Source organism: Lithobates pipiens, unplaced genomic scaffold (genome assembly GCF_037356315.1).
Source record: "Lithobates pipiens isolate NorthernLeopardFrog02 unplaced genomic scaffold, aLitPip1_a1.2 Scaffold_8, whole genome shotgun sequence".
Taxonomy (NCBI): Eukaryota; Metazoa; Chordata; class Amphibia; order Anura; family Ranidae; genus Lithobates; species Lithobates pipiens.
Window position 1 is genome coordinate 594,099,049 of NW_027507903.1, and position 15,563 is coordinate 594,114,611.

General features: G+C 45.7%; 1 protein-coding gene across 1 annotated transcript in view; it reads left to right on the forward strand.

The window, feature by feature from the left end:
• The window catches only part of LOC143961246 (complement C3-like), a 659,302-nt gene that overhangs the window by 305,202 nt on the left and 338,537 nt on the right, over positions 1-15,563 (forward strand). Inside the window, exon 19 of the mRNA XM_077470481.1 lies at positions 9,176-9,261. Coding sequence (XP_077326607.1) covers positions 9,176-9,261 — 86 coding nt within the window. The remainder of the gene's footprint in view (positions 1-9,175; positions 9,262-15,563) is intronic.

Here is a 15,563-nt window from a genome sequence, read left to right on the forward strand (position 1 = left end):
TAGCCCATTTTTTTAAAATTAATAGCCAACATGTTACACTTCAAAGTTGCTCCTGCTCGTTGAATAGCGATAAACTTTTACCCTTAAAAATCTCCAAAAAAAAAAAATTCTACAGCCTGCTCACGTATGCATTCACTTCTGCATGCAAGCTCGGCAGGATGGGACGCTTTTAAGCCCTTGTACACACGGTTGGACATTCCGACGGAAAATATCCGATCAGAGCGTGTTGTCGGATAATCCGACCGTGTATGGGCTCCATCTGACTTTTTCTGTCAGAATGTCTGACCAACAAAGTTTGAGAGCTGGATGTAAAATTTTCCAACAACATGATCCGATGTGCGTCAGTTCCAATCGTGTGTAGCCTAATCCGACGGACAAAGTGCCATGCTCAGTCAGGTAAAACTACCGTTCGTAATCGATATAGCACATTCGTCATGCTGCAATGTTAAAAATTCTTTAATGCAGCACATTCTATTTTTCTTTATAATGCTACAAGAATGAAGTTGTTTTGCTGCTTCTATTCACACACACTTCTCCAAAACGTATTTCTTTATTCTTTTTCCTCATTTCATGAATACAATATTTTCATTCGTCACATCTCCCCAATCATTTTTTTTTTTTTGTTAAATTTTGTGGTTGGTTTTTTAATCAAGATCTCCTTTTGTGACATTTTGCTCATCTTCGTAATTTTTTTGGTGTGTTTTGTGTGTCAACTTACCACAACATCATTATTATCTATTTATTTTATTGTTTTCTTTTTTATCTCTAGGAGGTTGTTTGGTGTTGGTGCCCCTTGCAAGACGTCTATGCAAGTTATTGTCCTAAAAAGGGTTTGGGGACCCGGGTCCTGCCCCAGGGGACAGCGCCTTGAGGCGATTCAGTTCGTGTTGTGCGCTATACAAATATTTCACTCATTCACTCATATATCAATGCAAAAAAAGTTTTAAAAACTGCCATTTTTTTGAGGAGTACTGATTTTAATGATGCTTAAAGTGAAAAAAAAGTGAAATATTCCTTTAAATATCGTACCTGGGGGGTGTCTATAGTATGCCTGTAAAGTGGCATGTGTTTCATGTGCTTACAACAGTCCCTGTACAAAATGACATTTTTAAAGGAATACAAGTAATTTAAAACTGCTTACGGCTTTAATGTAATGTCTGGTCCCGGCAATATGGATGAAAATCAGTGAGACAAACGGCATGGATACCCCCCAGTCCATTACCAGACCCTTTGGATCTTGTATGGATATTAAGGGGAACCCCGCACACAAATAAAAAAAAAGGCGTGGGGCCCCCAGGCCCTATATACTCTGAACAGCAGTATATAGTCGGTGCAAACAAGACAGGGACTGTAGGTTTGTTTTTAAGTAGAATCTGTTTGTGATTTTGAACTGTTGCAAACAAGACAGGGACTGTAGGTTTGTTTTTAAGTAGAATCTGTTTGTGATTTTAAACTGGTACATTTATAAAGTGTAGCTCCAGCCAAAAAAATCTATTTTTAAGCTTAAGGGAACATAGGGAAGGGTTATCAGCCCTGTAACATTTGTTTTGCTGTCTGTGCACCTCTTCAGAAGATTTCACCTCTCCTTCTGTCCCAATGACAAGTGTTTTTAGAAAAATTGGGTTTTTTAGTGAAACAAGGATTGGTGATAAAGCATCAGTGGAGAAGAAACACGTTTTACCCATATCAACTCTTACAGGAGAGAATATCCCTTCCTAGGGGTAGATTTCATCTCGCTTCCTGTTGTCTCCTTCCGTTTTCAAGTAGGAGTCATTTGTAAGTTGTATGTTTGAAAGTAGGGGCCTGCCCTATATGCGCTGCAGAAATTTGGGCCTAAGGTGTTGGTGTTTCCCTCACAGTTACTCTTGGTGGACGCTGGAACGCCCTTCTGCAAACTATTATATCAAGAATTGTAATTACATGCCATTGTTGAACAGTGGTAGAAAAATTGGGCCTTTGGTGCTGGTGCCACAACACTGTAAGTCCTCACAGTTACTCTTGGTGGGCAATGGAACGGGCCCTGCTGTGAAATATTATATCGAGAATTGTAATTACAAAAATTGGGCCTTAGGCACTGTTGCCACAACACCACAACACCTCACAGAAACTCTAGTTGGAGGACAGGAATGAGCCCTGTAGCAAAGTATTGCATCAAAAATTTTAGTTAAACCCCCCTGTTAAACAGGAGCTGAAAAATTGGGCCTTAGGCACTGGTGCTGGTGCCACAACACTGCAACCCCTCACAGATACTCTAGTTGGAGCGCAGAAATGAGCCTTGCTGCAAAGTATTGAATAAAAAATTGTAATTACACGCCCCTGTTAAACAGAGGCAGAAAAATTGGGCCTTAGCCACTGGTGGTGGTGCCCAGAACCAAAAATGTTCTTACAAGCTATCGGCATGATCATTGAGGAGGAACAGGATAGTCACTCAGCATCAGCATAGGCAGTCTTAAGGGATCTGGAGGGATCCAAAAAAAATATTCGGTTACATCAGCATCAGTTGCTTGGTAGCTGGTGGTGATCCAAGACTGATTCATTTTTATGAAGGTCAATCAATTAACCGAGTCGGTGGACAGGCGCACCCTGTGATCGGTTACAAAGCCTCCAGCAGCACTGAATGTGCATTCCAAAAGAACACTGGATGCAGGACAGGCCAGTAGCTCAATTGCATACTGTGCAAGCTCTGGCCAGTGATCCATCCTCAAAACCCATTAACCCAGAGATTTTTCGGTGGGAAAGGTGTCCAAGTCTGATCTTGCCCCTAGGTATTGCTGCACCAGGTAAATCAGACGCTGGCGATTGTTGCTGGAACCGATCATACCTTGGGGCTGTGGACTAAAAAATTGTCTGAACGCATCAGTCAGATGGTCACCTTCTCCACCACTCCTCTTTTGACTGACTGAAGCCTCAGCAACAGGTTGTCCAGGAACAGGAATATGTAACCTCCCAGTCTCTGGGAACGCGTTGTACAGACCTTTCTGAAAGGGTAAGGTTGTGGACCTTATCTTGCAGTCGCAGAGGGGGCCAAAGATGTTTCATCTTCTGCTCCCTCTGCGATGGCAAGATAAGGTCCGCAACCTTACCCTTGTAACGTGGATCAAGGAGGGTTGCCAGCCAGTAATGATCCCCCTACTAGATCTGACGAATAAGAGGATCCATTCCCAGGCTTTGCAGGATCAGGGAGGCCATGCAGCGTAGGCTAGCTGAGGAATTCAGTCCAGAGTCCTCTGGGTCTCTAAGGATAACATGATCTGCAGCCACCTCCTCCCAGCCACATACAAGTCCATGTGTTTCTTGGGACTGTAAATGATCCCTTAAAGACTTCTGCTGATGCTGAGTGCCAGGCTCCACCTCCATGCTGACACAATCCTCCTCCTCCTACTTTTCTTCTTCCTGTGTGATCGGTGAGCCAGCAGGAACACTGTCTGGATAAAGGGGGCCTTGAGAAGTAAGGAAGTCCTCCTCTTCCTGCCTCTGTTCTGCCTCAAGTGCCCTGTCCATTAGTCCACGTGTGCTCCAACAGGTGGACAAGAGGCACAGTGTCACTGATACATGCACTGCCACTGCTCACCATCCTGTTGGCCTCCTCAAATGGTGACAGGACAGTGCATGCATCCCTGATCATGGCCCACTGGCTTGGGAAAAAAAAGAAGCTCCCCTGATTCTGTCCTGGTGCCATTGTCGCACAGGTACTCACTGATGGCCCTCTGCTGCATGGCAGCCGCTGCAGCATGACCAACATTAAGTTCCACCTGGTGGGCATGTCACAGATTAGGCGGTTCTTGGGCAGGTTAAATTCGTTTTGGAGGTCAGCTAGCCGAGCACTGGCATTATATGACTGGTGGAAATGCACACAGACTTTCCTGGCCTGCCCGAGGACATCCTGTAAGCCCGGGTACCTACCCATGAACCGCTGCACCACCAAGTTATGGATATGAGCCACACAGGGCACATGGGTCAGTTGTCCCTTTCGGAGAGCAGAGAGGAGGTTGGTGCCATTATCACAAACCACCATTCCTGGCTTAAGCTGGCGTGGCGTCAACCACCTCTCAGCCTGCCCCTGCAGAGCTGACAGAATCTCTGCCCCAGTTTGGCAGGTGGACATATGTCTGATCAAGTAGGTGGTGCCCAAGCGGCTGATGTTTTGGCCACACAAGATAAGCTTGATACACTTGAGACATATGTTGCAAATAGCAGCAATGCACTTGTCTCAAAAAAGGCCCACACCAAAGAACTTTTGGAATAATGCGCAGAGACAGCAGCGCCTTGCACATGTGGAGCTCTGCGGTATGATGCAGTCGTGTGCTGTCTTAATCTGGCCCCTGGAAGGCATCATGCCTCATTGGAGATGTGCCTCCTCCCACTCCTCCTCCTCTCTCCTATCAGTCACCCACATGGAGTCAGTGATCTCATCATCCCCTCCCTCCTCATCACTGGAGCAAACCTGGCAGTATGCTGCAGCTGGGGGAACATGACTGCCAGATTGCCGTCCTTCTTGGGCAACCCCTCTCTCTGGGCTCACGTTACTGCCTTCCTCTAGCTGGGTACCATCATCAGAGCCTTCAAAACGCTGGGCATCCTCCTGGAACATATACCCAACACTGTGCTCAAACAGTTTGGGGGACTCCTCAGGAGGACATGGTGGGGTTAGAGAAGGAGTGACTGATGCCATTGAGCCGAGGGAAGAGGCCACATTGGCAGTTGCTTTTCCAGTACCCTGAGCCTGGGTGAGAGAGGATGAGGAGGATGAGGATGGCTTGGTCATCCACTCTACCAAGTCTTCGGCATGTTGCGGATCAACATGGCCAGCTGCCAAAAAAAAGGACAAGTGTGTCCCATGGCCACGCCATGGATGCACCAGGTTGCACTGTGTCTACGACCAGCACTGTTGCCTCTAGACACAGAGCCTGCTTTCCATTTTTTATATGCGTGTGACTGTCTGCCTCTCCTTATTGGCCTTCCAGACATACTAATGGCCTGCCGGGAGATGTAGCTGCACAAAGCTGGGATGTATATTCTGATTATACTGCAGCTAGCAGAATCAACTGCCTGCCTGTAGTATTATTAGTCTGAGAACACCAGAAATTGTCTTCAGGTAATTTTATGTGCACCCTGTGCAGAGGACACGGTACACCAACTGTAAATACTGCAGCTGCCTGCCTGTGGTATAGGATCAGAAGAACACCAGCAATTGGGGTAGCTTTAAGTGCACACTGTGCAGAGCACACAGTAAACCAACTGTAATTACTGCAGCTGCCTGCCTGTGGTATAGGATCAGAAGAACACCAGCAATTGGGGTAGCTTTAGGTGCACACTGTGCAGAGTACACAGTACACCAACTGTAATTACTGCAGCTGCCTGCCTGTGGTATAGGATCAGAAGAACACCAGCAATTGGGGTAGCTTTAAGTGCACACTGTGCAGAGTATACAGTACACCAATTGTAATTACTGCAGCTGCTTGCCTGTGGTATAGGATCAGAAGAACACCAGCAATTGGGGTAGCTTTAAGTGGACACTATGCAGAGTACACAGTACACCAACTGTAATTACTGCAGCTGCCTGCCTGTGGTATAGGATCAGAAGAACACCAGCAATTGGAGTAGCTTTAGGTGCACACTGTACAGAGTACACAGTACACAAACTGTAATTACTGCAGGTGCCTGCCTGTGGTATAGGACACAGGAATGTGGTACACGGTACACAGGAATGAATCTAGCTAAACTGAATACAGTGTGTATATGTGTGTGTGTGTGTGTGTGTGTATATATATATATATATATATATATATATATATATATATATATATATATATATATACACACACACACACAACACTTAGCATGCATGCATATATATACACAATACACTCACTGCAGCTAACTGACTTGCCTCCTGCCTGCTCTATCTAACTCAAATTAAATTAAATGACACTGTCTATCTCTCTCTCTCTCTATCAGCACACCGGAACACACTACACAAGGCCAACTTCCAGGCGGCCTTATATAGTGTGGGGCGTGTACTAAACCCCTTGAGCCATAATTGGCCAAAGCCACCCTGGCTTTGGCCAAATACAGCTCGTTGTACAGACGGCGCTGTGATTGGCCAAGTATGTGGGTCATAGTGCATGCTTGGCCAATCATCAGCCAGCAATGCACTGTGATGCCGCAGTGAATTATGGGCCGTGACACACCACTCGAATTTGGCACGAACAGCCCATAACATTCGCAATTCAACGAATGGTTGAACAGCCGATTTTCGAGTCGTATATGGGTTCGACTCAAATTCGAAGCTCATCCCTATTAAAATGCAATGAAAAATTATTTTTTTATGTCATTTAAAAAAAAAAAATAGAAATGTCCCTTTAAGAGCATTGGGTGGAAGTGACGTTTTGATGCCCTTCTGTGATATGGAGACGGGTGAGGGCGATCTTTCCCTTACTTGTCTCCATGTCAGGCCAGGAGAAGGATCCTATTGCTGTCGATGGCTCCAGTAAGCGGTGGAGGGCCCTGGAGAGCGGCGAGAGGGGGCCCTCTCCCGCCACTGGTAAAAGCGATCTTGTGGTGAATCCGCCGCAGAGACCACTTTTATCTTGAAGTGGACCGCTCACTCTTGAAGAGGATACTGGGGTTATGGTAGCTAGCTACCAGGGTTAATGATGCCTCCGCCTACCACAACACCAAATAATGGGCCTTCTCTAGTCTTGCGCTTTTCTTTCCTTTGCAAAAATGGATAATAAACATGTAATATTTTATTATTTCATATTCTAAAAAACAATCTCCCTGCAGTTCTGGCCTAATATACATAATATTACAGAAATGGATGTACAATAAGTATGTTATAAATGAAGTTACAAGGAAGTATGGCCTAGCAGGATTAGTGCTAGATACTTACGCAGTTGACCTGCTATTGTATTGGACAAATTGTTTTGATCTCTAACTACTGTAGATGTTTTTAATGAAATATGTTGTGAATAAAATTTGCTTTTGGATTTTAACAAGCTAAGTATTCACTTCTTCTGGAGTTATGTATGGCACTTTAAAGTCCTTGTGTGTGTGCGTGTCAAGTGTAAGGCAGCTGCCCAATTTCAATGAGCTGCCCTATGAGTGAGAAATGCGGAAAAAAAAGAGCTTGAAACATTTTAACAGGTGCCCCACCAAACAGCATGTATTAGCAAGATACTAGGGGGAGCCATTATGAACTGTGTTTTAACACACTGCAGAAAAGCACACAATTTAGTGCATGTTCCCACAATGCATGGGCGTGAATTAAGCCTGTGAGGTAGCGTCTACTAGTGTAGACGGGGCCACATGATAGTCTTTCACATCACTATGCACACAGATGACACTTACGCATTCTCCAGAGAAAAATGATTGTCTTAAAGTCATCAAGAAGTTAGGTGGCACAGTGGTGTAGTTATTAGCACTCTCACTTAGCAGTAAGAAGGGTCACTGGTTCAAATCCCAACTACGACACTACCTGCCTGGAGTTTGCATGTTCTCCCTGTGCCTGCATGGGTTTCCTCTGGATATTCCAGTTTCCTCCCACAAACCAATGACATGCAGGTAGGTTAATTGGCTTCTGTCCAAAATTGGCCCTTGTATATGAATGGGGACCATGTACAGGGTTGGGGACAATTGTAGACACTCAGGTTGAACTGGATGGACTGGTGCCTTCATTCAAACTTACTAACTATGAAACTATGAAGTGTGACAACCTCTGGTCCATTACCCACACCACACTAGCAGATTTACTGTTTTAGCAGTACATTCCACACATGCACAGAGGGTTGGGTAGTGAAGTGCTTTTGGTGGGAGTATTGCACCCCTGGTTGGACAAACTGCAGTTATTTGCTGACATCTTGGTGCTAGGGTATGCCTCTTTGTCCCAGAGCAGCTATCTTGTTGATGAAGGGTTCCTTAAAGAGCCCCCCATGTAGTTGTATCCATCTACTACAGCAGTCATCTTATCCCGGGACTGGGTTTCAGCCTGGGTCACCCAAAGTTACAATTGATAGGGAAGACCACATGGAAAGCAGTGCAGGGTAAGTCATTCCACCGTCTTAGTGTGGTCAGCACCACAGGTTGCAGCCAGTCTAAAGCTGCGTACACACGGGCGGACTGTCTGTCCAACTTAGTCCGCCGAAACACATTTCAGCGCACAGTCCATTCATGTGTGGGCTTCAGCGGACTTTTTCAGCGTGCAGTCTGGCGGACTAAGTATTTCGGAATTTCCGTAATATTGTCCGTCCAACTTTGGTTTCAGCGGACAGTCCGCTCGTGAGTAGGCTAGTTGGACGGACTAAGTATGGCGCATGCTCAGAAAGGATTTACACGGCGGAAAGTTGCATTGCTGTGTATTGGACGTCCTATTTCTAGTCCCGTCGTACGTGCTGTACACGTCATCGCGCAAGCTTTCAACGGACTGTTTGTTCATCGTGTGTGGTCAAGTCCGTTCATTCGAAAGTAGGACGGACTGTCCGTCGGATTGTCTGACGGACTTAGTTGGCCAGACAGTCCGCCCGTGTGTACGCGGCTTTAGAGCAAGTGCATCAGGACATACAGCTATGCACTGGTAGGTTAAGCCTTATCACAGCACCACGAACAGACATGGTTTGTGATAAGACCGCTCCCAGCCTAGTCAATATTTTAGACTTCAATAGCTTATAGTTTTGTGCTGATTCTGGGGCCTTTTCAAAGTATGTCTGCTGAGGATCCATGGTCAGAAAAGGGGCCAGCACATCTCCCATTGGCAATGGGCAACACTTCTCTGGAGGCAGTCATCTCAAGCAGCTTTAGATTTGCTTCAACACTGTCTTCTACAGTGGGTTTTTGTAGGGCCCACTACACAGCTTTTCATGGGCCATCTCAGAGCCCTCACTGCATTTTGTTGGAGTGAAATCTGTCCAACCTGCAAATGATTGTTGGGTTTCTTGTTGGGCATTGATAAGTACCAAATACTCTTGCACCTCTTTCACTGTTGATTTGCAGGGATTGGGCAAAAATCTTGTAAAAACAGTAAAGTCAGTGTTATTATTGCTCCACAAAATAAATGCAAAGGACTTACTTCAGCAAAAAGGCAAAGCAATAGGCTTATCTTCAGCTCACAATGCAAAATAGGAAACAGAACAAAAAAATGTTATTGGTCCTTTACAACATGATTTTTTTTTTCTTGCAGAATTTCTACAAAGACAATAAATGTTTTGTTGAAAGATTCCATCACTACATGGGAAGTACTGGCGATCAGCATTGCAGAAAATAAAGGTAAACACTTTTTTCCACATTTAAAGCCCAATTCCAGGTTTTTATTTTGTTTTAAAATTCATTAGCTCTGAAACCTTAAATATAAAAAATGCATCTCTGGCTGCAATACTAATACTGTGGTCCCTTCAGACTCAACAAACTCCGAGCCGATGGTGGTCTTCTCACATATTTACTGATGGTCAGCATCATTCAACCCACATCACAGGTGCACCCTGAAGTTACAGTACAACAATTCAAAGAATGGCACTGACATTCTCACATCATGTAGCAACAAACTACCCCCCCCCCCATATCATGTAGCACCCCCCTGAGCTCCAGGAGCCATGATGGTACCCCAGGGACCTGGGTGGGCTGACATTTCACTTCGGGGTGTAGATTACTTAGGCAATAGTGGGGAGTAAACAGATAGGCGCCAGTCACTTTAAAGTGTAACAACTAAGAGTTTTTTGCTAACATTCAAAGCTCCGGGGAGAGAAGGTAAGTGCACAGGACATCCATGAACTAACAGACTCCAAAAAGGGGACAAAATGACTTGCAGTCTTCACAGATAATGAACCTTGATGCCGACTTTTTGCGATTGTAGCTTCTGACTGTAAAGCACTTCTAAAATCAGCTGTCAGCACCCTGGGAAGAAGACTCCATATTCCAGTGAGGTCCAAGCTCCATATACAAGCTTTTCCAGCCCCTCGTTATATATGGAGGTCCATAATGGCTTCTCAATCACCAGGCTCCACAAGCTAGGTCACTAATTCAGGCTTTCGTCCAGCCACATAGTCTGCACCAGACAACAGGCCTAAACCCTTGTACACACGGTCGAACATTTCAACCACAAAATCTGTCTTATTTTTTCCAATGGATTTTGTCCAAAACTGGTGTTGCATACCTTCGGTCGGACAAAGTTGTCGGAAAATCTGATTGTTTGGAATGTGATGACTTTCATTTGTTACGACTGGACTACGTTCAGGCTAGTAGCCAATAGCTTTGGTCTCGTAATTTGATTTGAGCATGTGTGGCACTTTGTCCGATCGGAATTCTCTACCAACGATCGGACAAAGTCTGATCGGATCATGTTGTCGGAAAATTTTATTTCTTGATCATACATCACGGGACACAGGAGCTTCATTACATAGTGGGTTATATAGGCACCTCTGGTGATTGGACACTGGTTGACCCTAATTAAGGAGAATTCCTCACCTATATAACCCCTCCCATTTGGGAGGCACCTCAGTTTTTTCGCCAGTGTCTAGGTGATGGTCACGTAAAACTTTAGCTCTATGCAGGTCCCTGCGAGGGCCTAAGGGCTACAACAAACCGGATCCATACCTCGGGCCGATATTTGACTCCCAAGATGGTATGGTACCCGGGCCTCGTCTGCCGAAGAAGCGAGGTTTTGCCTGTAAGTCCTCTCCATTGGAAGACTGAGCTCTGGGAAAACCAGACTTGGTGTACTGTTTATACAGAGTGCACGAAAGTTTCTGGCAGAGCTTTCTACATGGCCCAGGTGGGAGGTTCTTCCGAGTAAGAGCCCCAGATATACCTGAAGGTTGGCTAACAATACCCGCCGTGATGGATGAAGGCTGGAATTTGTCTGGTTCAGCAATTCCTGCTGCGGGGACAGGTAAGGGAAGTCATCCTGTATATTTAATATATGAATGGATTTCTTCATTGTGAGTAGTTGTATGTCTTACCTGGTTTCCACCACTAGAGGGAGTAAGAGCAGCCTGATGCATACTTACATGCCTTTCAATACACACGCTCAAGTGAAAGCCTGTTTCTCCAGCTAACTCACGTCTCCATTACAGTCCCTGCCACAAATAAGGTAAACAGGGGTCCCACGCAGTTCAGGGGTCCCACGCTGCTCCATTTTGGGTTCTCCTCCCCCCCTGGATTCCGCGGTCCTCGTGCATGCACGCGGGCACGCTCCCGGCCTAATGGAGGAGGGGGGGTGTGGTTGCGAGCCGTGCACGTCAGTGTGCACGGCGCTGTACTGCGCAGGCGCCAGGCGCCAGTTTTAAAAGCCCAGAGCGTCAGGGGACTGTAATTGGAGACACAGGAGCTGTGGGCAGTAAGCATCCATGGGGATTGGATCCAGGCAAACCTTAAGACACCTACTCAGCATCAGGTTGTGCAGTTTAAGCATATATTTATTATTGTGAGACTTTAAGCGCAACAGTGATCACACTTGTACTAGTACCTCTGCTTTGTAGCCTAGTACTATGTCTCCTCGTAAGAGGGTCTCAGGGGGAGGTAATAAGAGCACTGGTAAGTCACCGCCTAGGTCCAGGGGTTCCAAAAGTGCCTGTAAATTACCATCCCCCCCCGCAAGACTGGAGCCAGCCTCTCAAGACGAGTCGGTGCCCCTATCAGGTTTTGCAGCCTCTCCTAATGTCGCAGCCCCGGTTTATGTCACTGAGGACTCCCTTAGGGCTACATTGGAGGGTTTTGAAGGGAGAATCATGAATTTTATTTCGGCTTCCCTAAAAGATAGCAGGAAAAGGGGTAGATCCCCTCCCTCTGCTGAAATCCCTCTCTCGGATGGTTCTTCTGAAAATGAGGAGGGATCCCTATCTTTGGATAGGGATCATGAGCAGTCGGATGAGTCAGAGGAAGAGGAGATAATCCCCTCCTCCCAGGCACTCAGAAAACAGGTGCAGTATTATACTGAATTGGTGCGTACCACATTCAGAATGCCTGCTGCTGAAGTCGCTACGTCCTCTGTTTCTTCCCTGGGAGTCAGGAAAGCCCCACAGACTGCCTATTCCTTCCCAATTCATCCTTTAATGGATAAATTGATGTATGAGGATTGGGGACATCCCGATAAACTGTTTGCTCCTCCCAAAAGGTTTTCCATGCATTATCCTGTGGAGGAAAGTTTCACCAAGAAATGGGGGGTCCCATCTGTCGATGCGGCTGTCTCTTGTGTGAATAAGAACCTAACTTGTCTTTTGGATAATGCGCAGGTATTCAAGGATCCAACTGATAAAAAGCTGGAAACCTTATTAAAAGCCTCCTTTTCCATGGCTGGCACTGTGATGCAACCTACAGTCGCAGCCGTGGGGTTGTGTCAGTTCCTCAAGGAACAAGTTAAACAGATGCTTGGGCTCCTTCCCAGTGAGGAAGTAGGAAATTATGCAGAATTGCCTCACATCCTGTGTTTCATAATTGATGTGATTTTGGATTCCGTCCAACAAGCATCACGTTTGTCTCTCATGTTGGTTCACATGCGAAGGGCCCTATGGCTAAAGAATTGGGCTGCTGAGCTGTCATGCAAAAAGCATTTGACTGGGTTCCCGTTTAAAGGGGAGCGTTTGTTTGGGGAAGAATTAGATAAATTCGTCCAAAATATTTCAGGAGGTAAATCTACTCTCCTTCCAGTCAAAAAGAGCAAGCGTCCTTCATTCAGGCGTGCTCTCTCTCCCGAAGCATCAAGCTCTAAACAGTGGCGACGGCCTTCTCAGTCCTCCTCTGCTAGAAAGGCTCAAGGCCGAGCCCAGGGACAGAAAAAGACTTGGGGGCGAAAGCCTGCCAAGCAGAGCCCAAAAACGTCCTTGTGAAGGGGCGCCCCCGCTCGGCAGAGTGGGGGGAAGGCTCCTGCAGTTTGCAGGCGCCTGGCGGGAAGAGATCCAGGACAAGTGGGTGATCTCTTCAGTATCTCTGGGCTACAAGCTAGAGTTTCAGGAGATTCCACCCTCTCGTTTCCTAAGGTCAAGGATCCCCAGGGATCCAGTAAAGCAAAAACCGCTATTTCTGGCCTTAGATCAGTTACTATCCCAGGGTATGATAGTATAAGTGAACCCGAAAGATCCGGGTTTCGGGGTTTTATTCAAATCTCTTCACCGTTCCAAAACCAAATGGAAGTGTCAGACCTATCCTGGATCTGAAGGACCTAAACCGTTTTTTACACATCCAGACCTTCCGAATGCAGTCAATTCGCACTGTGGTCTCCTCCCTGCAAGGGGGAGAATTCATGGCATCAATAGATATCAAGGATGCATATCTCCATGTGCCAATTTTTCCCGCACACCAAAAATTTCTAAGGTTCGCGGTAGAGCGGCACCATTTTCAATTTGTGGCCTTGCCGTTCGGGCTTGCTACAGCCCCTCGAGTCTTCACAAAGATTCTGGACCCTCTCTTAGCAATCTTAAGAGCTCAGGGCATAGCCGTCATGGCTTATCTAGACGACTTGCTTCTCATGGAGAAAACTGCAGCGTTCCTAAGTCGCAGCGTCACCAAAACGCTAGAACATCTAGAATGCCTAGGTTGGATTATAAACCTAGAAAAGTCGTCCCTACAACCGACTACCAGGTTGCAATACCTAGGTGTGATTCGATTAAGTGGTTTTAGTGTTGCGCAAATGGGGGAATACAAGGAAGGAGGGGAGAGGAGGGGGAGGGGGGGAAAGGGGGAGAGAGAGAGGGAAGGAGAAAAGAAAAAGGGGAAGGGGAAGAAAGGGCAGGGAGGGGGAAGGGGAACAGATGAGTATGTAGGTAAAGGATAAAAGGGTAAAGGTCAAAAAGTGCTAGTGTAAAATTATGTGTCTGGGTGTGCACAAATCCTTGTTCGGTACGTGCTAAACAAAAATAAATGTTAGAGAGTGGCAATCAAATATAGATTCTGATAGAGTGCCATACAAATAAAAACTCACAGTAATGAATGAATGCCTGAAAGAAGAAGTCACGTGACGGTGACGAATGCGCAAGGAAGGAAGTGAGAGAGACAATAGGAAGGACATTGGAACGCACCATTTGTTACTCTGCTTGTTGCTCTATTACTGCAGTTTTTATTCACTCAGAATGTGAGTACCCTGTCACTATACTTAAATAAAATTCAATTGGTTGAAACTACTACACTATGGGACATTATCTCTTTATCTTGTGAGGCATACCTACCCCAGGAACAGGAGCCAGTTATCCACCTATACTATTAAGGCTGTAACCTCACAGCCGTGAGGTAAGGGTACATCTATCCACGTATTGGATAAATAGGAGGATTAAGTCACTGCACATGTATGCCTGCATGGATCACTGAAGTGCTTCCCCTTAGAACACAGCATGTCCACAGGACTGAATATCCCAGACTGATTACCAGCACCTTATTTTTATGTGTTTATTATTTCACCTGTGTTGTAACGTGTTTTTTTTTTTTTTTTTTGCTGCTAGCACTATTTGCACTTTATAAACACCGCATGGAACATGCATTTTGTTATATTGGATTGATTGTTATCTGTATATTTTTTTTTTTTCTCACTTGGCACTCTATAAACACCGCATGGAACATGCATTTTGTTATATTGGATTGATTGATATCTGTGCTTTTTCCACTTGGCATGTCACATGGGATTGTGCTTATGTGATTATTCTCACTGTACACTTTTAGTCATATATTTTGGACTATCACTTTAAGTTATATATTTATTTATTGTCAGCATATTTTATTGCAGTTTTGCACAGCACCCACGATTTGTATGTCTATTGTTTCAGGCATTCATTCATTACTGTGAGTTTTTATTTGTATGGCACTCTATCAGAATCTATATTTGATTGCCACTCTCTAACATTTATTTTTGTTTAGCACGTACCGAACAAGGATTTGTGCACACCCAGACACATAATTTTACACTAGCACTTTTTGACCTTTACCCTTTTATCCTTTACCTACATACTCATCTGTTCCCCTTCCCCCTCCCTGCCCTTTCTTCCCCTTCCCCTTTTTCTTTTCTCCTTCCCTCTCTCTCTCCCCCTTTCCCCCCCTCCCCCTCCTCTCCCCTCCTTCCTTGTATTCCCCCATTTGCGCAACACTAAAACCACTTAATCGATATTGCTCAGGGAGTAGGTGAAGCTCCCCTCAGTGTTTGCAGCATCCCTCTATTCCCCTTGTCAAGGTGGTTGGCGCAGAGGTACTTTATACACTAATTGTTTGCTACCTAGGTGTGATTATCGACACCGCTCAAGGCAGGGTATTTCTTCCAAGGCTAAAGGCCTTGGCCATTGGAGATCTGGTGCGCCTGATTCTGGGCAGAAGATCTTCCTCCATTCGGTTGTGCATGAGACTATTAGGGAAGATGGTCGCCTCCTTCGAGGCCGTCCCATTCGCCCAGTTCCACTCAAGGCCTCTGCAAGGATGCATCCTTGCGGCTTGGAACGGGAAGCCCCAATCTCTGGATCTTCCTATGCGTCTATCCCCCGGGACACGCAAAAGTCTTGTCTGGTGGTTACAAACCAAGAATTTGCTGAAGGGCAAAACTTTTCTTCCTCTCTCATGGAAGATTATCACAACAGATGCCAGCCTGACAGGCTGGGGAG